The following is a 25,214-nucleotide window of genomic DNA, read 5'->3' as shown; positions in this document are numbered from 1 at the left end:
GCTTGCAGCCCCTGTATCTCCTGCACCATGCCCACAGCCTCTGCATCTCCTGCACCATGCCCACAGCCCTGCATCATGCTCACAGCCCTGCATCTCCTAAACCATGCCCGCAGCCCCTGCATCTTCTGCACCATGCCTGCGGTCCCTGCATCTCCTGCACAATGCCCACAGCCCCTGCATCTCCTGCACCATGCCCGCAGCCTCTGCATCTCCTGCACCATGCCCACAGCCCCTGCATCTCCTGTACCATGCCCGTAGCCCCTGCATCTCCTGCAAGGGGTGATTGTTCCGGTTCTGACATTGGAACATTTTTAAAGTCTTTACTTAAACCTCCCATGAAGGAAGGCAAGGTGCATCCCATTCTGGACCTCAAGGCGCTAAACTGCTTTGTGCGGGTACAGAAGTTCCGAATGGAATCCATTCGCACGGTAGTGGCGTCCCTACATCAGGGGGATTTCCTTGTCTCCATCGACATCAAGGACACCTACCTTCCCATCCCAATATGTGCTGCCCACCAGCGCTTTTTCCGCTCTGCCGTGAGCGAGGAGCATTATCAGTTTGTGGCGTTACTGTCAAGGTCTTACCTTGCCCTCCTGTTGGCAGCCATCTTGGACATGTGCAGATCTGCCTCTTATAGACTCTGATGCATCATTACTTACCTGCTGCCTGGGCGTCGCACAGTGATGATGCTGCACACCTGACTATATCTATCACCTGATGGGTTGCAGTACTTGCCCTTGTGTTTGTGCTCCAAGGTGCATCTCTGCTAGCAATCTTCTGTTCGTGTTCCTCCATGTATGACCTGGCTTGAGTGATGACTCTCCTGTTTCTCAACCCGGCATCGGCAGACGACCCAGCATCAGCAGACTACCTGCTTCTTGACTCGACCCCTGCTTGGATGACTACCCGCTACTAGACCTGACCCCGGCTGGTTTCTGCTCCAAATTCCTCACTCTTGCTGTGCGTTTATTGTTGTTTGCTCCAATAAACTGCTTTATTTTACCTGCATCCCCATGTGGTCTGGTTTCCTGGCACCCTGACAGTTACCCTTTGGTCTCGCCTCCGCTCCTCAGGTATTCACAAAGTATCGGCCCCAGTACTAGCATTGCTGCGTCAGCGGGGTATATCGGTACTGGGTTATCTGGACGACCTGCTTTTGCGAGCAGAGTCTTCGACTGCTTTGTTGGACAACTTGGAGATTACTCTGCGGACTCTGAAGGAGTTCGGTTGGATTCTGAATCTTCAGAAGTCGGCTCTGGTTCTGTCCACAGTTCTGGACTATCTGGGACTGACACTGGACTTGGTTGTTGTTGGAGTGTTTCTTCCTCAGGAAAAAATTCAGAAATTGCAGGAGGTAATTCAGCTTCTGCTGTCCAGCAGACAGTCATCTCTTCAGGCTTGCATATGGGTGTTGGGCCTGATGGTGTCTACCTTCCAGGCACAGTTCCACACAAGTTCTCTGCAAAAGGAGATTCTGGTGAAATGGAACAAGGATCCTCAGTCTCTAGACAATCTGATTCTGTTGAGCTGGAGTACGAGGGGGCCCCTGGTTTGGTGGCTTCATTCTCCGGCTCTTCGTCAGGGAAAATCATTTCTTCCCCTGTACTGGATGGTCGTCACCACGGACGCCAGTCTGGCCGGGTGGGGAGGCGTTCTCGGCACAGAGTGTGCTCAGGGGGTCTGGACTTTGGAAGAGTCCAGGCTATCAATCAATATACTGGAGCGCTGAACGATTAGACTTTGTCTGGATCATTGGACAAGTCGTCTCCAGGGGTGTCTGGTACGAATTCAATCAGACAATGCCACGGCCGTGGCCTATGTCAATTACCAAGGGGGCACAAGAAGTTTCCTGGCGGTTTGGGAAGTAGCCGGCATTCTAAGGAGGGCAGAACAAATCATTCCAGCCCCCTCTGCTGTCCACATTCCAGGGGTGGAAAATTGGCAGGCGGATTACCTCAGTTGATTGGTGTTGGACCTGGGGGAATGGTCACTTTATCTGGAGGTGTTTCATCAGTTGTGTCTCCAGTGGAGTACTCCCGAGGTGGATCTGTTGGCCTCTCGCCTCAAAAGGAAAGTGCAGAGGTTTGTGGCACAGTCTCAGGGTCCTCTAGCTGACGCCACAGACGCATTACTGGCTCCCTGGAGTCTGTATCATCTGATTTACGCCTTTCCTCCTCTGAAGCTTCTGCTGAGACTCCTGCGCAGGATCGAGGCAGAAGGGATTCCGGTCACCCTAGTGGCTCCAGACTGGCCCCGCCAGTCTTGGTACGCCGATCTGCTACGGCTTGCTGCCGATGCTTCTTGGAGACTTCCTCTCAGGGAAGATCTGCTGTCCCAAGGGCCAATCTTCCATCCTGCTTTACAGTCGCTGGCTTTGACGGCTTAACCATCTAGGAAGATTTACCATTGTATTTGGAATCCTTACGTTGCGTGGTGTGAATCCCTAAGGGTTTTCCCTAGCTCCTTTTCAGGTGACTCAGATCTTTGCTTTTCTCCAACGAGGGGTTGAGCAACGCCTGGCCCTGAGTACCATCAAAGGCCAGGTCTCGGCCTTGGCAGTTTTTTTTCAACCTCCGTTGGCGACACACTCTTAGTGCGTACCTTTATCCAGGGAGTGAGACACTTGGTTCTTCCAGTGCGGTCTCCGTTGCCGCCGTGGGACCTCAATTTGGTGTTGTCGGTTCTCCCGAATTTGAGAGGTTCCCCTGCTCAAGTTATCCCAGAAGGTGGCTTTTTTGGTGGCTATCACTTCTGCGCGTAGGGGGTGTTGGAGCTGGCGGCGCTGTCTTGTTGTTCGCCTTACCTGGTGGTTCACAAGGATAAGGTGGTTCTTCGTCAATGTCCATCGTTCCTTCTGAAGGTCGTCTCTGATTTTCATGTCAATGAACACATTGTGTTGCCTTCTCTGTCTCCTAGGCCTAAGCATCCTAAGGAAATTGCTTTGCACTCCCTAGATGTGGTTTGGGAAATAAGAGTGTACCTGGCAGCTACGGTGTCTTTTAGAAAGTCAGACTCACTATTCGTCCTCCCAGATGGACCTCACAAAAGGCTAGCTGCTTCTGCTGCGACCACTTCCAGATGGATCAGAAAGACTGTGGTTCAGGCTTATGCCATTAAGGGTCAGGTTCTTCCTTTCCCTGTTAAGGCACACTCTACTCAGGGGCTTAGTGCCTCCTGGGCCTTCTGTCATCAGGTGTCAGTGATGCAGGTTTGCAAGGCGGCTACCTGGTTGTCTGTGCACACGGTCACAAAGTTTTATAAGGTGGATGTGTTGGCATCTGCAGATGCTTCCTTCGGCCGCAAGGTTTTGCAAGCTTCTGTTTAGAAGACTTGTCCTCTTTGAGGTTGTTTTATATTTTTTTTTGGTGAGCTCCATTTGATAGTTGAGCATCATTTTACCTGGTTGGCTATGTTTAGCCTTGGGGAAGGTTTTTTCTTACTGTTCCCACCCTTCATCTTTGACACTGCTTTGGGACGTCCCATATAGTCATGAAAATAGGAGCTGAGTCCGTCAATGAACGAAAGAGAAAATGGATTTTTGACTTACCATAAAATCCATTTCTTTGATGTTCATTGACGGACACAGAACCCACCCCTCTATGGAGTTATGTTTTTTCTTCTGACACTGCTTGTAACAAAACTGAATACCTATAGCAGATAGTGAGAGTCACGTTTTTGCCTGCCTAGTGTCTAACTCCTGTAGGTGGCAGTATAACCCATATAGTCATGAAGATAATAAGCTGTGTCCATCAATGAACATCAGAGAAATTAATTTTACAGTAAGTAAAAAATCACATTTTCCCCAAGGGGAACCCCTACCTGGAGAAGCAAAACCTTCTTGTGAGGCAGGATTGGATTAACAGGCATAATGCACCTTGTGCTCTTTTTACAAGCATTAACATTGATTGATAACATGGGCAGTTGACAGGTTCTCTTTACAGAGAAACCAGGGTTCTTTAGACCCCCAATGTTTCCTCTGCCGTCAACTGCAGGTAATTAGGCTCAAGCACAGATCGTGCTTTGTTAGCTGCTCCCGTGACCACAGTATACAGGGAATGAATGAACTGAACCCGCAAGTGCCGAAATGCAAATAGTTTCCAGAGATGGGGGAATGGATGTTCTTCGAGCTCCTCTCCCTCAGCAGAAGTTACCCCTGTCATGGGCTCCCCGGAGGAATGGAAGAGCCCATGAACCACACACTGAGTATGTGGGGGTCCTGCATTGTATGTTAGGACATCAAGGGACTCTACTTTTCACTCTCCCTCTCCTTTCCCCAGATGAAACAATCATTTATCCCCTAGTATCTGGTAGATGGGGAGCCACACAATACTTATTTTGAAAAGTTTATCTTTAAGCACACATTTTAAAAAGTTATGTTAGCTAGCATCTGGTAAAAAAAAGTAGCTCTTGCCTCAGTATTTGTCCAGTCTCCAGCGCTCTGCCACCCACCATGGGACTTCTAGGTTAAATGACTCCCAGTGTCATTCAACCCAGTTCATGTAAACTTAGAGCCTCAAGGACCTGCCCATGGCAGTATGTCATTAGACCACACTGGGTTCATAGGGGAATGCTGCAGAGAGCAATGCCAGGTCATAATGTATTGTTCCCTGCAGCATTCAGGAATTTGCAAAAAATACAGACAGTCGAGAGGAGCTTTAAAGAAAACCTTTCCAATGCTGACCAACTTCTGAATATTCTTGTTGCTTGGCTGTTTTGCCAATCCTAAAGCTGGATACACACTATACAACTTTTGTTGGTAGATTTCCTTTAGATTTACCTTCGACTATGTAGTGCAAGGGTCTGCCTGACTGCATACAAATTGAAAGTGTTTAGATCAGACCTCATATTATTTGGTTTTCGTACGTCTAAAGGAAAAAAATCTAAAGAAAATTGCATAGTGTGTATCCAGCTTAAGACTAGTACTGATCTGGAACTATGCATATTCCGAAACTCGGAGTAAAGTCAAATGTCAAATGTTCTTATCTATCATACCCACAAGGCAGATAGTATTTGCAGAATGAGGGATTATCAAAGGGAATCTGTATGGTTATTTCAGTAAAGGCTACATTGAGACATGTCAGGGTGACAAAGCAGGTCACTGCCCAGCATTTATAGCTAATACAGTGAGAGAACCTCTGTGCAGTTCCCAGTGAAGTAGCATGTTTTGCAATTTGCAATTTCTCTCAACTTGTCATCTCTCTTCTTCAAAGAAGCAGGGTAAATATTTTGACTACAGCCAAGCAGTCATGCGCCTCAAAAATTCTATGGCCTTTCACTAGGAATATGTTTGGGCATCATAAGTAGGCAGGCCTAGCATTCGCAGATCAGGAAGCCCACACTTAAAAGAGAGGAGGGCGAAAAACTCTCTCACACAGAACTTTTTCTCCTTGCTCCCACTGGTAAGAGGAAAGAAAGAGTGAAGGTAAGGCAAATATAAGCAGCCGTGGAACCTGGCATTGAAGTATATATAACAAATATGTACTATATTGCAGCTTACCATCCCTAAAGGGCTGACCACAGGAGTTGCAAGGAAGACACCTTTGGAGAGCAGAATTTTCAATCTGGGAAGAGGGTAGTGTTGGTCTAGCAGATTTAGATTAACTTGACTAACAGACTAAAGCCAAGCTCTTTTTAAGCAGATATAGCAACAGCTTTTTTCCTTTTGGTATAAGGGTTTTACATAAATGAAAAAAGCTGGCCATTGTAAGCACACTTGTCAATGTCTCAACCTCTAACTGCCACTTTTGCTGGATGATTTGTTCTATAAAGAAAGACAACTTACTGGATCAACAAGTGAAAAAATAAGTGAAAAAAAGCCTAAAAAATTAATGCAGCCACCACTTATGATAATGGGTAAGCTAAAATATTTAAAAAAAAACAGAAAATTGCGGTATTTGATATGAATTTTTCCATTTTCCTGACAGCTCCGTGTCAGCCTACCACTGGGAACTAACTAGCTAACCTGGATGGCATAATGCAGAAACAAAATAGGGCTAAATATGGCCTCTGGCTAATGAGATAACCGTTTTGCCAAAGTTAACAGTTGTCAAATGGACGGATCTATTAGATCATGAGAAATAAAGATTTTTATGGATGACCAGGTTGGCGCCTTGCATATTGACTTCATTGAGTCGCTACAGGCGGCAGCCCAGGAGGTTGAGACCGTCATTTCTTCTGAAAGGGCTAACTCCCTATCCTTATATAAGAGGGGAAATTACTTGCACAATCCAAGAAGCAATCACTATGCTCGAAGCTCTGGCCCCCTTGCGTGAACCCCTGGGAACCACAAACAGGCAATCTGATGCCCTGAAAGTTGGGGTAGTATGGATATATGTCTTCAGTGTCTCCCCGACATCCAAAGGACTAACTTTTAGTCCATCTTCCAGATGAACGTAGGCAACACTATTTTTTAGTTCAATCTTTGTTTATTGGAAAAGAAAGGAAGGATACATTTTCATAGTACAGAGCATATATCAAGAATAAAGAATACAAGTAGATATGGCAATTACAGCATACATCAGTAGTCATCGACAATAGCGTATCTTCTGAGAGAACCTCCAGGCCCATAGGGACCCAAGCATGGTGGAGCAGCACATGGAAAGACCTGTCATATCCCAGGAGGGTACCTGGCGGCTATAGCAGAGAAGTAATAAAAGAAAAAACAGTGGTATAACTCAGTGCAGCAGGTATCTAAACTAGAGAGGCTATCAAGTGTTGAGGTCAGAGAGCCATGACAAGGCACTATATCGGGTAATGGCAACACTATTTTTTGATTTAGATGGAACCTTAACGCCACTTTTGGAATAGAATCCAGCATCGGGAGCAGAATAACTCTGTCTGCCAGGAAGGACATATAGGGTTCTTTATATCCTAGAGCTGCTTACTCAGAAGCCCTCCTAGCTGAGACTACTGCCATCAGGAAAGCTGGTAAATCCCATAGTGACAACTACATCATGGATTTTTGGAGCAGACAGGTAGTTGAGTACTTTTGTGAGGTCCCATGTAGAAATGTGGGGGCTCTGGGAGGCCTTAGTTTTACTACGGATTTAAGAATTGAAGAATCAGATGTCCACTGAGGCATGCTAAGGTTTGACGTGGAAGAGAAGTGTCCTTTGAGTGTCGAGACCTCTGAAGAAAACATGACAAACTCTTGCTTCCCTATAGAAACCTCTGTCATAGCATATTCTTGGTACAAGTACACTTCAATAGCCCACAAGCAGGTGCCTTTATTCAACCTCAAGCTGCCGTGGAGCTCAAAAAGCATTGCAGTTGTCATATGAGGATCAAATATTGTAGAGAAACAGCACTGAATGAAGTAAGAGGCAGCATGTATTAGAGACAAAAAGGTAATAAAATCAGGCAGACTTACATACCAGATAGCTGCATAGCCATGGTGTCACCTTTGAGAACTTCTGTGCATTTAGCGGGCATCAATCCCAATTCTTGCCATAACACCCACGCAGGAAGCTTATTTAGGATCCGTACAGCAGAGTCTGCACCTAGGGAGCAACAGGTGGATGGCCACAGGTTTATTGCAGCCAGTTAAGGGGTGCTGCTTGGTCCTACGAGGTGAGGAGGAAAAGAAATGAACGCTGGCCTGAGGAAGGGTGTCAAATTTATGAATTAGGTCCTGCAGGTGGGGTTATGGGCGGAGCATATCTGGTGGTAGACTGACATGGAGCTGTCAGGAAAACATGTTTTGGGGTTAAGGCTTTTTTTTTTTTTTTTGCATTGTACAGGCAAAAGACTAATGACTATATTTGTTGATACAAAGAAACAAATTACTAAGGAAATCTCCGTCCTTCGGGTAAGCAAATATCCCAAGTGATTTAGTGCATTAATACTCACCAAAACTGAAGTTTCAGTTTGTAGTGAAGTTGAACGCTAATCTGAAATTAATTCCAGCTACAGTAACTGTGATATGTTATCTTATTTTTTCCCCAGGATTTACCCCTTCTGGTCCCTGCAATGGTGGGTATTTCTGCCCTGAAGAGGAACGTTTTGAGCGGTGCATGTGCTACCGAGATTGTGGCTATGATGGTGAACCAGTTTGTGGATCTGATGGCGTAATTTATCAAAACCAGTGTCAGATGGAAGTTGCAGGCTGCAGAAATAACACCAGAATAGAGCAAGTGGCAATGTCACAGTGTGTACCAGGTATTTGCATTTATTGAACAAATATTTGAAAGTATGTACTGTATTTGGCAAATTTCATGAAAGTTTCTGTCTTTGGATTTTTTAAATGTAGCTTGATTTTCATTTCCTTTTAAGTCTTGCCGTACCCTAAGATCCTTGGTAATTTATTTACATATGATTCCAGCTATCCAACTATCTTTATTTCAGCTAATGCTTCCATTAGCTATTTAGCACATAATGTACAGTTACTCAATATACTGTGGACTACTGCTCCAGTCCTTTATATTTATTACACTGAACAATATTGAATTCTTCAAAATGGTCCATGCACCTATTCAAATTTCTAGCTGACATTGATGTTTTTTTTTTTTTTTTCTGGCCATACATTGTCCATTGTTTAGCAATTGTATTATAGCCACCTTTGTGTATATTTACACCTACAAGAAATTTGTGTTACTTCCTGTTCTTGGGTCTTTAATAACTGCCATTGCTTATCAGTTTGCATTGTGTACACAAAGATGGAATCCAAAATCAATCAGCTAAGCAATACATTAGTGTGGTATCATTGGAAGTTGAATTGTGTGGGTCGCTACTCCAGTGGCACAAATAGTTGACTAATTGATTTTACTTGCTGCCTGAAACTGCCTTTAAGACAATACGTTTTTGAAGCATTGTTAGACTCAACTCAGGTTACGGTGGTCATGTGAGTTTCAAAGATCATAGGTTACTGCGATCTCTGTTGCATTTTGATTGACCAAAACTATCATATGTGAATGGTCCAAGCCATAAAACTGAGAAAAAGTATTTTAGTCGGCAAGAGTTGTCTGTTATCCTGGAATCTTGGTTTGACTGAAGTAGCATCTGTGAAGACAACAATCACAGCTCCCCTAGAATCTTACAGAAGAAGCAAATTCATAAAAGAAACATGGACTGCTGTTGTGTCTTTCTATGAATTCTGAGTTCTGGAATGGTAAAACAGTGATTTACTCAGAAATGCTCCTAAAGTCACAACCTATTTTGTCATGCAAAATCTGTCGTAGCTGTGGGGACAACACATTTAAAGCTTAAAGGATAAATTCACTTTTAAAAAAAAAATGCAGGTGAAAAAAATATGCATTAATTTTTCTTTTTTTTTTTATTAGGACCTAGCAGATCATGGGTGTAATGCCTGCAAAACGTTGTAGCTGTCTGCTTATACCTTTGATGCGGGCAGGCAGTTACACTGACAGGAAGCTCAATGAGCTACCAAGAGTGATAAAAAGCATGCTTGTAGTTCATTGAGGACTACAAGCCAACAGCCACAAAGGCTGTTGGGACTTGTACTTTTCCCATTCACAGAACACTGTAAATGGATGATGTGGCTTGTTTCGGGGAAGCCCCAAATGCCTGCGTTTTATTTAGATTGTAACAGCAAAAAGATCCCCCATTCGCTGTCAAAGCTGGGACTTGGTGGGGGGGGCGGTGTATTTGGAGTATGTTACATGTTACACCCTGAATATGGGTGTAACATGTTACAAAAGGTGAACCTGTCCTTTAACTTTTTTTGTTTTGGAAAGTCTGTGACCTCATTGGTAAGAACATCCCTAACTTACTGTCTTGTGATGCCTCTACAAGAAATGGTATGCAGTCCCCTTTGAGATAGGAAGGCAAGAAAAATATAATCAAAAGTTTAACCCTTCCTCATTTTATATAATCAAGATAACTTTGTTATCGAAATCATTTAGTACAGGATACAGCAATAGATTCTTAGTCCATGGGTTATATGCCACTACCTTCAGGTGATTGGACACTGGCAAACGCATGGATCTGACCACCTCCAGTGTATCCATATAACCCTCCCACTCTGCGAAGCTCACATTTTTTTCTACTGCCCTTATGTCATCACCCTTGTTTATATGGACATTTTTTTAAACCATACTTTACTTTGCCTCACTACTTTGACTTGACTCCTTCATCAAGAACCAACTGCTTATTGCTTCAGAGCTCACTAGCAGTTGCCAGATCAGTTACCCTCAATGTATGTCTTGGAAACTGTACATGTGCATTTCTGCTGCCTTGTACCCTATGGAAGAGGAGTTCAGAAGGAGATGGACTGTGGATAATCAATCTACTGTTTCTACTGAGGTCATTCCCATCTGTAAGGACTCCATTGATAGCCATTTGGAGATTTGTTTAAAATCTTCCTTTCTCTTTCATTCATTGATGGACACAGCTCCAGAATCTTCTTGACCATTGGGTTATACTGCCTTCTACATGAGTAGGACACTAGACAGAAAAAAGCTTTACCACGCCTATGGGGCAGTACCAGGGGGTATACTCTTACTTCCTGCTATAGGCATTCAGTTTTTTTTTTTTTTGCTGCCTAGTTAGGAATAAGGACCTAGTTCCTTGCTGGCATCTCTGGTCCTAGCATTTTTGTCTTTTTTTTTTTTAAACAGATTTTTTCCTCTTTTGGTATTTTCTGTTCCTGTGAAGAACTACAATCACCTGCTGGACTGGGCGACGGACTGAATATTCTAGATCCTTATGGCCTCCCCAGTCCAGCCAGCGAGCACGACCCGATCTCATCTCCACGCTAGGTCGGCTGCAACATAGCCCCACTGAACATGTACTGGCCAGCGAGTTAAATGCCTCACGGGGACGCATAGACCTGGTCATGACCTGAGTCACAGCGTACCTCTGGCCTTCAGCACCCCTAATCTGAAGGTACGATGGTCTATCTGGAGTGGTGCCCACCCGGTTTCCATGGTGTGGTAAGTAGTGTCCCCCCTTCCACTAGTGGCCTTTTAAGGTGGCCGTGGGCCCCTCCCAGGGATAGACGGACCTCCGAGTTACCTTCCTTGCCATATAGAATCCTCCTCAGTTATCGAGACCCCCCCATTCACCCACACCTAGCTCCCCCCTCCTTCCTCCCAGGGGTGGCCATACCTGTTATATCTGTTTGAGGGTGTTTGGCAGGTGATGGGGACCGGCTGCTAAAAATGCAGTGTTTGGTGGGGATGGTCCTGGTGGGGGCCCCTCCTTACTGCCCTTTCATTTCTGGTGGTCCCGGGAGCCACGTTGGCACCGTGTGTAGCCACTCTTTTGTTGTGGATGGCTGCTGCGGGTTTTGGCGGCCATATTTGTGTAGTGCATCGGCCATTTTTTTCCCCATTTTCCCATTGATATAAAGCAGCGGCCATGTTTTTGAAGATTATGGAGAGGTGATTCGGCAGGGCGCCTCTAGTGTTACTTCCTGGATTTCCTCCTTCTCTCTGATCTCCGAGCAGTGTGCTGCCTGGCATTCTGTTCTTCTCTGAGTCGGTAGTGGTGAGTCCCTGTGGGTGCAAAATGCCTTTCTCTTTCTGCTATAGCAGCAAATTTGGTGCGCTGGGACTTGTGGTACTGCTTGTGCAGTGGTGGGGTTTTTTTTAGCAATAATTTTTCCTACTGGTCCTCAGGTTAACCCATGGAGACCCTGGAGCATGTCTCACCACCTGACCACCTTTCGTTCCTCACAATCTCAGGACAAGAAATCATTGAAACCAGATCGAACCACCTCAGGAGGTTCAAAGAGGCAGTGGTCTGGTAAGCCGAGGGCGGGTCCCTCTAGACCCGCGGACAAGCCTTCTCCTGCTTGAAGAGGTGCCCTCACCCGTTTTTTGGGGTGGGGGGACATCTTAGATTCTTTCTGGACCTGTGGACCTCCTTGATTCAAGACAGGTTGTTCCACGAGCTGATCCATTTACAAGATCGGGTTTCAGTCTTGGCCATTGGACGGTTTGTCTTCAAGGGTATTCGGTATGAATTAAATCGAACAATGCACGGCCGTGGCATATGTCAATCTTTAAGGGGGCACAAAAAGTGTTCTAGCGGCTCGGGAAGTAGCCGGCATTGTAAGGTGGGCGAAACGTTTATTTCCAGCGCTCTGGGCCGTGCATATTCCAGGGGTTGAAAATTGGCAGGCAGATTACCTCAGTCGACAGACCTTGGACCAAGGAGAATGGTCACTTCATCTGGAGGTATTTCATCAACTGTGTCTCCTATGGGGAACTGCCGAGGTAGATCTGTTGGCCTCTCGTCCCAACAGGCAGGTGCAGAGAGTCGTGGCAAGGTGTCAGATTGCCCTAGCTGACACCACAAATGCACCGGTGGCTCTTTGGGAGCAATCCCGTCTGATATACGCCTTTCCCCCTCTCAAACTTTTGCCGAGACTTCTGCGAAGGATCGAGGCAGAAGGATATTCGTCATTCTTGTGGCCCCAGACTGGCCTCGCTGGTCTTGGTACGTCGACCTGGTACGGCTGGTCACAGATGTCCCTTGGCGACTCCCTCTAAGAGAAGACCTGTTGGCCCAAAGGCCAATCTTCCATCCTGCCTTACAGTCGCTGACTTTAACAGCTTGACTGTTGAAAGCCAGGTGCTGAAAGATAGGGTGTTGTCTGACTCTGTGATTCCCACACTGTTAAAAGCTAGGAAATCTACTGTACTTCTAGGAAGACTTACCATCACGTCTGGAAGTCGTACATTGCGTGATGTGAGTCCCTGGGGGTTTCTCCTCGTTCTATTTCGGTGGTTCGAATCTTGGCATTCCTCCAAAGAGGTGTGGAACAGTGCCTGGCCTTGGGTACCATCAGAAGCCAGGTTTTGGCCTTGGCGATTTTTTTTTCAACATCCTTTGGCTATGCATTCCTTGGTTCGCACTTTTTGGTCAGGGGGTTTGCCACTTGGCTCTGCCTGTACGGTCTCCGTTGCCTCCGTGGGACCTCAATTTGGTACTGTTGGTTCTTCAGAAACCACCTTTTAAAAACATTTGCGAGATTCCCCTTCTTACATTGTCCCAGAAGGTAGCCTTCTTGGTGGTGAATACTTCCGCACGCAGGACGAGCTGGCAACTTTGTCTTGTCCTTCACCTTACTTGGTGATTCACAGAGATAAAGTGGTGTTTCGCCCTTGTCAGTCGTTCCTTCCTAAGGCCGTCTCTGGTTTCCATCTGAATGAAGATATTGTGTTGCCTTCCCTGTGTCCTAAGCCTAAGCATCCTAAGGAGATTGCCTTACATTCTCTGGATGGGGTTCAGGCAATCAGGGTGTACCTTGCGGCAACCAAGTTATTTAGGAAATCACACTCACTTTTTGTCCTTACGGATGAACCTTGCAAGGGGTTTGCCACGTCTGCTGCGACCATTTCCAGATGGATCAGACAGACGGTAGTGCAGGCTTATTCAATCAAGGGTCAGGTTCCTCCTTTCCCTGTAAAGGCACTTTCTACGTGGGCGCTCAGTGACTCCTGGGCCCTCCACCAACAGGCGTCAGTGATACAGGTTTGCAAGTCGGCTACCTGGTCGTCTGTGCACACTTTCACAAAATTTTACAAAGTAGATGTGTTGGCATCTGCGGATGCTGCTTTTGGCTGCAAAGTTTTGCAGGCTGCTGTTCGAGAGGACTTGGTCCTCTTTTAGTGTGTATTGCTTTCAAGTGAGCTCCAGTTGTTCCTGGTTGAGCTCCATGTTACCTGGTTGGCTAGGAGGTTTAGCCCTTGGGAATTTTTTTCTGCTGTATTTTTTCCCACCCCTCATGTTTGACACTGCTTTGGGACGTCCCAATGGTCAAGAAGGTTCTGGAGCTTTGTCCATCAATTAAGGAAAGGGAAAATAGGATTTTTGTCTTACCCTAAAATCCTTTTCTCTTCATTGACAGACACAGCACCCACTCCTCTATTGAGTTGGGGTTATTTTTCTTCTGACACTGCTTGCAAAAAAAAATGAATTCCTATAGCAGGAAGTGGGAGTATACCCCCTGGTACTGCCCCATGGGCATGGTAAAGCTTTTTCCTGCCAGGTGTCCTACTCCTGTAGGGGGCAGCATAACCCAATAGTCAAGAAAATTCTGGAGCTGTGTCCGTCAATGAACATCAGAGAAAAGGATTTTACGGTAAGACAAAAAAACAATTTTCCTCTGGCAGGCCCAACCCTGCAACTATGTTTCCCAGACTACACTGGATTACTCAGCAGTGAACTTTCTTCTAGTATAGATAGTCCTGTTCTTTCTGCAAGACTGCAGTTCTTGCACTTGGCCCTACTATTCTTTGTGAATGCCCCAGAGAATGTGATTTGTCATATATCTATCTAGAAGGTCAATAGTTTCTGTCGATAAGTGCATAATTTTACGGCTTGGTCAGCTGACCCTGATTCTAAAAGGTGTTTTTTCTGCATGCGCTTTGAAGGTGAGCTCCTCTTTGAAAAATCCCTTGAAGAATACATTGCAGCAGTTACAGAGGGAAGGCAGTTCCTACACCACTATCAACAATCACACCTCCCTATCCATTTATCCTTACATTACATATACACTCTGTTAGCCCCTTCCAGGCGTCATCATTTACTGCAAGTTCTTTTGTGGCAGTTCCTTCACCTTTAATCCTACGGGACCTGCTCAGAAGTTTTCTTCACAATAAAGGTTCTCCCCCACCCTTGGAAGTGAGGGGACGTCTACCAATATTTGCTTCAGCTTAGAGCAGAGACATCTTGGCCCTAATTTGACTCTGTCTTTTGGAGGGGTACACAAAAAATCTCTATTGTTATCCTCTGTCATATGGGTCATACTTCCTATCTCTTCACAGATTAATGTAGTTCTAACATTGTTGAAAGAATCACCAAACCTTTTACTCCCTATTGCTATAACACATACCTCCCTTGCTTACAACCCTTTGACTGTGCTCTAAGCTCCGATATATCCTTCCCTCCCCATACCAGGATTGTGGTTTACCAGATTGCCTGTTGTACAGGCTGAGAAACCAACTGTATCTTGTCTTCTCAAAAAGCTGGCCTTTTCTTTTTTTTCAAAACAGTGAGTTTACAGTGAGTTTAATAACAAAAACAAAAAAGACCAAGAGTTTTACAACAACATATGCAAGAACTGTGCATTTACAATACATGCATGACATGAAAACAGTGTACATAAACGGTGGCATTAGCCCACCATGGCAGATCTGTAAGGCAGGCAGTGCTAGAGAGTGAACAAGAAAGTTTCAAGTGACACAATGTAGGGATCAGTTGCAAGTGTCGGATCTTTGCGTCCAACGATCCCATATTTTATTAAATTTGGCGGGGTTGCCCCTGTGCTTATACATAAGTCTATGATAAGGCAAGATGCCATTCACCTCCGCCACCCACTCACTCAGGGGGGTGTTCTCGCATCCATTTTCTGGCAATTAGTTTTCTAGCGAAGAAGAGCGTGGTGTGCAGGAAGGAGAGAAGGGCTTTTTGTAAATCTTCGTCTGGGTATACTCTCAGAAGACACTGTTTAGGGTCTAGTTGCACTGGGGAACCCATTTTGTCATGGAGGAAGTCTATCACCTGTTTCCAGTAGCCCTGGACAACGGGAGCAAGTGAAAGAAAGTACCCACCGTCGCGTGACACATCGGGCAAGTAGGGGAAACTTCAGGTCGGTATCTGGACAGTCTCAGGGGGGTGAGGTATGTTCGGTGCAGTATAAACAATTGTGTAAGTCGGTCAGAGAGTTTAGGGGATACCTTCCTACACGCCTCAAGGGCATCGTCCCATTCCTCATCATCTATATGTCCCACATCCACCTCCCATTTAGGTTTAACAGCATACATCAGAACAGTGGAGGAGGGGGTGTGCAGCTCCGCATAGAGGATAGAAATCAAATGGTGCGGGTCCGTGCTTCTGATAATTTCAAGAACAGAAAGAGATTCAATAGAAGGAGGCGTAGGTTGAAATTGAGCGTGGAATGCATGTCTCACCTGATAATACCGAATCAGCATATGGGGTGGCAACGAGTGGGTGTCAGTCAGTTCTGCAAATGTGCCCAGCCTCGACTCCCGAAATATATGCGATAGGAGAAAAATCCCTCTGCCGCTCCACTGCCCCGCATCCGGCAGGGAGTGGAACTCGGGCAGGGTGGCGTTGTGCCACAGGGGGGTGTGAGCATGGAAAGGCGGGTGGTGCAATTTAGCCATCACTACTTCCCAGACCCTACTGTAGTGGTACAGCAGTGAATCAGGGCTCCCTGTATCCACATTACCTCTCACACCCCTGAGGACAACCGTTAAGGGGTCACCCGATTGGTGGGACCAGCCGGGGCACAGAAGCAGAAGGAAGCGTTGTCTGTCCACTTTATACATATGAAACAGCTGCGACAACTGTGCAGCCAGGTAGTACAGATTGAGGGGGAGAGAGGGCATCCCTGTCTCGTCCCTCTGGTGAGTGGGAATTCTACAGAGGCCCTGCCATTGGCCAGGACTCGTGCGACCGGTGCATCGTATAGCAGCTGAACCCACTTGACAAAGCGAGGCCCAAACCCATAGCGAGCCAAGCATTCCCAAAGAAAGGGCCACTCCACGGAGTCAAACGCCTTGGCCGTGTCCAGTGTGACCACCACCCTAGTGCCAGAGTTCTCGTGCCGAGCTTGGAGGTTCATAGATAATCTGCGGAGGTTAAACGAGGTGTTTTTCCCCGGCATAAAGCCGGTTTGGTCCTCGTGTATCAAGGAGAAAATCACCTGGTTAAGTCGGATAGAGAGGACTTTAGCTAGAATTTTAACATTTACTTGCAATAATGAAATGGGGCGATTGGATTCCGGAAACAGGGGATCCTTGCCCGGTTTAGGGATCAAGACTATCAGTGCTTCCCGCATAGAGGTGGGCGACGTGGAGTCCTCAAAAATGGAATTAAATAACGCTAGGAGTTTGGGCACGAGAAACTCAGAGTAGTGGGCATAAAACTCTATGGGGAGCCCGTCTGTTCCCGGGGATTTGGATCTAGGGAACCTGTACACGGCCTCAGCGATCTCCTCCTCCGTGAACGGAGCCTCTAACAGCGCCGTCTGCTCTTCCGTCAGTAAGGGAAAGTCCACTTGGTCCAACAGTGCATGCATGTCGGTGGGGTCAGCAGGGGCCTGGGTCGTGTAAAGGGCACTAAAGAACGCTCGGAAACGCTCCGCCACCTCACGCGAGTCAGATACAGTGGCACCATTCTCAGTCCGAAGAGTAATAACTACTGGGGGTCTATCTTCACAGTGCATCAAGTATGCCAATAACCTCCCGGCCCATTCTCCAAGCTCATATATCTTTTGTTTCTGAAAAAATATTTTGGACTTGGCCTGTTCGTGTTCTGAGTGACCTCCCTTGTCAGCTGTCGAAGACGGGAAGCTTTAGAGGAAGTGCGGTCACTCAAGAAAGTCTGCCTTGGCCGAACGGAGTTCGGCTTCAGCGTGATGGAGTGTCTCCTCTGAGCCCATCCTATAGCGTTTGATCTGGGATTGTAGGTGTGAACGGACATAAAGTTTATAGGCCTCCCAAACTGCCAAGGGGGACGCGGTGCCCTGATTGTCCTGCAAAAACCGGGCCCAGTGATCACCAAGGGACAGGTCCTCCGGCAGCATGGATAGCCAGATCGGGCGGAGACGCCATGCCGGGGAAGGTCTATCATGGGGGATGGTAATCCTGATCCAATAGGGACTGTGATCCGACAGGGACCTGGGGAAAAGCTGGCCTTTTCTACTGATCAACTTCCCTTCACCAGTTTAGTACAGGTTGGTTGTCAAAAGGTTGATTTGTCCCTGTTCTCAGTTTTTCCCCTCTGCATTTTTTTCCCTCTACACGTGTGATCTGCAGGTGCCTGGCACTTGCCTGCCTCCCTCACCAAATATGGCTGCTCTACAGACCTTTGCCTAGAAATCTCCCAGCATCTCTAATTCAATGATGTCCACCAGACACATTGCAATCTCTAGGTTGGGTTCTTCTCTTTCCTAAGGCATGCTGATTGTTTCCCTTGTACTCTGCAATCTGGGTTTGCACCCAGTGTGATGATGGGGAACTCTATCTTAAAATGTATTCCCATTCCTCAACCATCAACTCCTTCTGTTTGGATTTGCCAAAAAACCTAGCCCTTAGGATGAGTACGCTGCAGGTTTTGATTCAACCTTGTATGTCCTCTTCCCAGCACCTTGGTCCTTGAACTCCCTGTGCACTGTTTTTGCAGGAAGTTGCTCTTCTTTGTCACCTTCTGTGACCTTCTGCGTCCCTCTGGGGCCTTCTTCAAATGCTCTTGTGCACACAGAGCACTCTCCTTGGGGGTCACTTCCTTAAAAGGTCCTTTCTCTTTCCATTCTCCATTCTGCCTTGGCTCCCCTTATTTAACTTACTTTTTTTCTTCTGCTAAAAGGGGACGAAGTGTCACGATTACTGGGTCAGGCTTAGAGTCCAGTCACAGGAAGCAGCACAACCGTGGTCAACAAGCAGGGTCTGGTACACAAGAGATCAGCCGGAGTGAGGGAACAAGCATAAGAGTAGTCGTAGTCTTAGCCAAAGATCGGTACAGAAGCAGTGAAGAGCAAAATGGCAGCAGGCAGAGGAGTAGTCCTGGAACGTAGCTGGAGGTCGTTACACAAGTTGAAGATTCAGGAGGATGAAGCACACTAAGCTAGATCTTGGCAAAAGCACAATAATCTGGCATCAGGAAGTTTCCAGATCAGGCTTAAATAGGAAGTTCAAAGGAGTGGCCAAAGGTTCAGAGTTCACAGGAGGCTGGGCAAGGAACTAGACAGGAAACTGGACAAGGTCTAGGTCACCACATAGATCTAGAATGCATAGATATCAGTTGCTGGATAGCTCAGCAAGAAGAAGCTCTGTCAGAAGCAACCGAGGACCTGGGTTTGAATCTGGTCCCTGACACAAAGCAACTTAGAAGCCAGTTCTTCTTACTTCCCTGGTGCTTATACTATCACCTTAATGAGTATTTAATTCTGCTTCTTGTGTCCTGCCTTAAAGACTTTTTAAACAATTTTTGCTTCACCTTAAGTAAGGATCAGTACTGTCATCTATGGCTACTTGTCACATCCTCCCTTATGAACTGACTCCTCTCCTGTGTCCCTCTATTGGATTCCTCCATCCTCTACAACCCGACTGGGTGGCTGTTATGCCTTTTTTTCATAGGGCTTCTGCCCACAGAGAAAGAATCCTCCTTCCCTCCCCAAGCCCTTTTTCCCCAAGGGTGTCAAGTTCTTCTTTCAGTATCAAGCACCAGTCACAACTTGATCCTGTATTCACATTTTCAAAACTGTTTTTTGCCAGGTGGCTGTTTTGGCCTCTGCTGATGTGTGCTTCGGCCACAAGGTGCTTCTGCTGTCAATCTGTTCAGGTCATTGACCCTTCTTGTTTTTTCCAGTGGGCCTGTTGCTGCTTTTTTAGCTATTTTTTGCCTACCCCTCGACTTATTGTTTGGGGTCTTCCTATGATCCAAGAATCAATTCCTGTAATGTACATTTAAGTTATTTGGAAATTGTAATGTACCTGTAAACTCCTTATCTTGGAGTACAGTACAGGACACAGGTCCCTCCCCTCTTTCCTCTGTTGTCTTCTTTTTGCTTGATACAAATCTGGAGCCTTAGAGTGGGCAGGGCTTTATGGATACACTAGCAGCTGGACCTAACAAAGCTCTGCCAGTGTTCAGTCACCTGAAGGTCCAGTATCTATGGTCTAAGAATCAATTCTTGTGTCCTGTACTGTACTCCAACACTCATCCGGGTGGAAGTGATGACATCACCACTAGGCTCTGCCAAGCATCCCCAAGATGCCTAAGAGTCCACCGGCGGGTGCCCATGAAATGTTTGAAGTTCTCCCTTGTTTGTGAGTACTTGCCCTGGATTTTTAATAAAGGTGAGTTAGGATTTACTGCACTTTGCAGTTCTTGCTCTTTTTCTGTGCATTAGGTATATTGTGTGGTTACTGCTGTTTGAAATGAGGGTGAGAGCCATCTATCCATCTGGGATGTGAGCATTGTCCTAAAGTACAGTAAGACCTCCTGTGTAGTGAGGTCTAAGTATCTGGTAAACAGCTGTGCATGTTAGTGGTTGGTGCACTGGGACTGGTGGAGGCAGAGAAGAAACTATTTTGTTCATGGTGGACTTTCTTTTGCTTGTTATACACTTTATGGAACTTGATGTCACTTTTTTTGCACATTTTATTGATTTTTTTTTTTTTTAGGGAAATGAATGTATTTGGATTTTGGTGGATTTAAAGAGACACCACAACACATTTTGTATATTAAGCTGTCATATCTGCATTATTCACCATATTGGGAAAGCCTACCTATGGCATAATAAGATACCTCTATCATTAACCGTGATATGGTTCCTGGGGCCTAAGGGCTCTGGTGAGTGCATTATATTTTCTGCACGTGGTGGAGCACTTTTTATTTGGAAAAAGCACGTAATCTGCATGGATATGGATACATTGATCTAGATACCATCACCATGTTTGGACTGTCACTCTATATACTGGACTACTACTCACAATTTTAATCGGTTTCACTGATATAGATATCTGTGTTATAGTATATTTTATACTGTATGTTTAGTATTCACACATTAACACAATTGAAATTTTATTTTGGCACATAGAGTACACCACCGGCATATGTGTGTTTATAAGAAAACATTTTTTTGATAAGTGTGTTTTTTTTTAGCACATTGTATATGATTGTGTGGAGTATGATTTTATTTTAATTTTTTTAGCATGCTCACAGGAATGGTGAGGACCACTGATGATTACTAATATTGTGAAACTACACCTACTTTCATTTTTTGCTACATTTTGTATATTTGTATTTAGATATTTTTTTTGTGTTTGAATATCGGTGAAGGCTGCTGTTTTGTTATTTTATTTGATATTTAGGCACTACTAGCCCAGGTTTAACTCATGATATCGAAAAACAAGCGCAGGAGATAGGTGCTTTGCAGCAATCTTTTTGGTTTGGTTAACTCATAATATATTACTGTTTGATACCATATACATTTTAAAATCCGGTTCTGCAGCATGCAGAGGATGTAATTAGGAATTTGAAACTCGAAGGGCTCTAGACTGATATTGCATCTTTGGTATGAGATTTATACTTTGGAATGGTTCCAAGTTTCCAGTATGGTCAGCAACTGTTTTAGTTATAGTTAGTTATATAGAGTATTGCTAGTAAGGGATAGTTTTTTTATTCCTAAGTTGGGAAGGATATTTACCTAAGCGAAAGTGTATTTTCTTAGCTTCATAGTCTTCTTAAGGCTTCAACACCATAGGATGGCCTGTAGATAAGAACATGACAATTTGTCAATAGCCTTGTGTATATTGAGGTAAATGGCATCATCTCTTGGTATTATTTTTGAACATGAAAATTTAAAAGAATAGCATATCATACGGCATCTGTAACTAGCCTTCTGGGGGTCAAATCCCACTTAAACTTGGAGGTTTTTCAAATCCATTTAACAGAGATTTGAGGTGTAAATTTTTTTTTTTAAAGGTAGTTTTATTGTTTTCTTGGAAAATAGAAATACGAGTAAACATCGCACAAGTACAAAAAATGTACAATATAATGAACAAATGTCCATACAGTATAGTGTTAGATTATATATCAAAACGCACTAGGTTAAGGGGTATAGCACCCGCTATCACGTACAAAGCCATTTGTCTTAAATACAAAAGTGTTTATTTTTTCTTCAAAGCAAATGACAACAGAGCTTTCAGCAGCAAACAAAACTGACTTGACTTCATCAACACAATACAAAAGTCTGCTTGTTTTCAGCACAAGTAAAATACAGGACCCAAATTTAGCATAGCCCAGCTTCAGCTGTTTGGCAGCTTTCAGCACGCATGTATCACTCAGACGTGTCTCCTCTCCCAAACTCCTACTATTCTACACCCAGCACTAGAAGCTTCCTGTCTTAAGTGCTGCTTCCTGGAGCCTGCTTAAAGAGGAAGTAAAGCCTCCTCAGTAACTTGTACCTATAGGTAAGCCTATGCACCATTTAGGAGACATTTACTTTGCATGCAGCCAGTGACATCACTGGCGCATCCGCTCTCAAGGAATGGCCGCCCATGCCGTTCCTCCAGAGCCCCGTGACGGGAACAGCGGCTCCCGCATGCGTGCATGGGAGTGACGTCATCGCAGCTCCGACCAATCGGATGGCCCGAGGATGCAAAACTGGAAAGAAGATGGCTGAACATGTCGGCCGTGTCGCCAGTGAGTTGGCGGCGCTGCGGGGGCTTCATTCTAAGTTAAGTATTTCATAATGAGCTAGTATGTGATGCATACTAGCTCATTATGCCTTTGTCTTTCAGGTTTTTTATTTATTTTTTATTTTTTTGAGGTTTACAAACTCTTTAACCCTCTCGGAGCCAGAGTTCCTGTAATCAGGGTTGGAGGTTCTTTGCCACCTGAATAGCACTCTGAACCTCCATCATTTCGGGTCCAGATAGGCAATTATTAATTATAATTATATATTAATTAATTTTTAATGCAATACAAGGGGACAGCGCTCAAAATTATAAAGTGAAAAAATATTGATATACAATAATTTCGAACTGTGTATTCAGTGATATAAATAAAGTGCTAAAGAGATAAAGTGACTGTGCTTGAAAGGTTAATGGGATAGGTAGTATTAATCCCTTTAAGTGCCAAGTGCAAACAGTAATAGTAATAACACAGTCCTTAGTGAAAAAGATGCTGGTGCTAAATAATATCCAATTCCAATAATAATACAGTCCTTAGTGATGTGTTTTATAAAAAGTGCTGGTGCTCAATAAGATCCGATTGCACATGCAGACACAGAGAGAAGAAATCCGTCACCGGGTGTTTAGCCCACTTACCAAACGACCCCTTGGGGTCTAGTGTGGGTAAATGGTCCCTTTTGTTCTGGTCACAAATCCTCTGTGGGCTTTAGGATATGTATTCAAGGGTCCAATCCACTGTGTGGGAGGGGCTATGTGGGTATCCTCTGTATGTCCGTTGGAACCGTGGTGGTCTCAGTAAGCCGCATAGCGTGATATGCATAAGTATTTTTAATAAATAAAGTAGTCACTTACATTACAGAACGTGACATCCAGCTGGTACTTTGAAAACAGCGATGGAGCCGGTTTGTGGTCCAGATTGCGTTCCGGAAGGCGGAAGTGACGTTAGGGCATCACTAAGGACTGTATTAATATTGGAATTGGATATTATTTAGCACCAGCACCTTTTTCACTAAGGACTGTGTTATTACTATTACCGTTTGCACTTAAGGGGATTAATATCACCTATCCTATTAATCTTTCAAGCACAGTCACTTTATCTTTTTAGCACTTTATTTATATCACTGAATACACAGTTCAAAATTATTGTATATCAATATTTTTTCACTTTATAAATTTGAGCGCTGTCCCCTTGTATTGTATTTCTCACAATTTATGTTGTTTTGACTAGCAGCTCAAAGTTTTCTATTTTCTATTATTTAAATTAAAAACCAGAATTGCATTTTTTAATTCATAACACCAAATCATTTATAAAATACCTAGACCTGTTCACGCGAGTATTTTATACTCCAATTGTTTTTTTTCCAGGCAATTATTAATGCAGAGAGAACCACAAGTCAGTCCTCTCCTTTATACTTGACTGTTCCAGACCCTCTCACACTGCGCAGGTCAGACCCCTGAGTACACCGACCATTTCCATTAAAGTGAACATAACCGAAATATGGGCAACACATAGCACCTGTCCAGGACCCATCCTTGGCATCCTGTAAAGCACATACAGTGAAGAGGCATGTGAGAACATACACATACAGTGGTGATCAAAGGTTTGGGCACCCCAGGTAAAAATTTGTATTAATGTGCATAAAGAAGCCAAGGAAAGATGGAAAAATCTCCAAAAGGCATCAAATTACAGATTAGACATTCTTATAATATGTCAACAAAAGTTATATTTTATTTCCATCATTGACACTTTCAAAATTACAGAAAACAAAAAATGGCGTCTGCCAAAGTTTGGGCACCCTGCAGAATTTATAGCATGCACTGCCCCCTTTGCAAGGCTGAGATCTGCCAGTGTCATGGATTGTTCTCAATCATCGTCTGGGAAGACCAGGTGATGTCAATCTCAAAGGTTTTAAATGCCCAGACTCATCTGACCTTGCCCCAACAATCAGCACCACGGGATCTTCTAAGCAGTTGTCTAGAAAACTGAAACTGAAAATATTTGAAGCTCACAAAGCTGGAGAAGGCTATAAGAAGATAGCAAAGCGTTTTCAGATGTCAATATCCTCTGTTCGGAATGTAATTAAGAAATGGCCTCAGGAAGGAACAGTGGAAGTTAAAGCAAGATCTTGAAGACCAAGAAAAATATCAGACAGAACAGCTCGCAGGATTGTGAGAAAAACAATTCAAAACCCACGTTTGACTGCATGATCCCGAAAGATCTGGCAGACACTGGAGTTGTGGTACACTATTTCACTATAAAGAGATACTTGTACAAATATGGTCTTCATGGAAGAGTCATCAGAAGAAAACCTCTTCTACATCCTCACCACAAAAATCAGCATTTGAACTTTGCAAAATGAACATTTTGCAAAGCCTGATGCATTTTGGAAACAAGTTCTGTGGACCGATGAGGTTAAAATCGAACTTTTGGGCCGGAATGAGCAAAGGTTCGGGGCACAGAATTTAATGAAAAGAACCTCTGTCCAACTGTTAAGCATGGGGCTGGATCAATCATGCTTTGGGGTTGTATTGCAGCCAGTGGCACTGGGAACATCTCACGAGTAGAAGGAAAAATGGATTCAATAAAATTTCAGCAAATATTGGATGGTAACTTGATTCCATCTGTGAAAAAGCTGAAGTTAAAGAGAGGATGGCTTCTACAAATGGATAATGATCCTAAACACACCTCGAAATCCACGGGGGATTACATCAAGAGGCATAAACTGAAGGTTTTGCCATGGCCTTCACAATCTCCTGACCTCAACATAATTGAAAATCTATGGATAGACCTTAAAAGAGCAGTGCGTGACAGACAGCCCAGAAATCTCAAAGAACTGGAAGACTTTTGTAAGGAAGAATGGACAAAGATACCTCAAACAAGAATTGAAAGACTCTTGGCTCGCTACAAAAAGCGTTTACAAGCTGTGATACTTGCCAAAGGGGGCAGTACAAGATATTAACTCTGCAGGGTGCCCAAACTTTTGCAGACGCCATTTTTTTGTTTTCTGTAATTTTGAAAATGTAAATGATGGAAATAAAATCGAACTTTTGTTGACATAGTATAAGAATGTCTAATCTGTA

At 44.6% G+C, this 25,214-nt stretch overlaps 1 protein-coding gene across 2 annotated transcripts in view; it reads left to right on the top strand.

Annotated features, from left to right (window-relative positions):
* Positions 1–25,214, top strand: part of CPAMD8 (C3 and PZP like alpha-2-macroglobulin domain containing 8) — a 472,168-nt gene that overhangs the window by 436,079 nt on the left and 10,875 nt on the right. For both annotated transcript variants that reach the window (XM_082260961.1, XM_082260960.1), the window contains one exon: positions 7,945–8,157. In XM_082260961.1, coding sequence (XP_082117087.1) covers positions 7,945–8,157 — 213 coding nt within the window. The remainder of the gene's footprint in view (positions 1–7,944; positions 8,158–25,214) is intronic.

This window comes from Pelophylax lessonae (assembly GCF_965119305.1).
Source record: "Pelophylax lessonae genome assembly, chromosome: 1".
Classification (NCBI taxonomy): Eukaryota; Metazoa; Chordata; class Amphibia; order Anura; family Ranidae; genus Pelophylax; species Pelophylax lessonae.
This window is presented reverse-complemented; position numbering and strand designations above follow the sequence as displayed.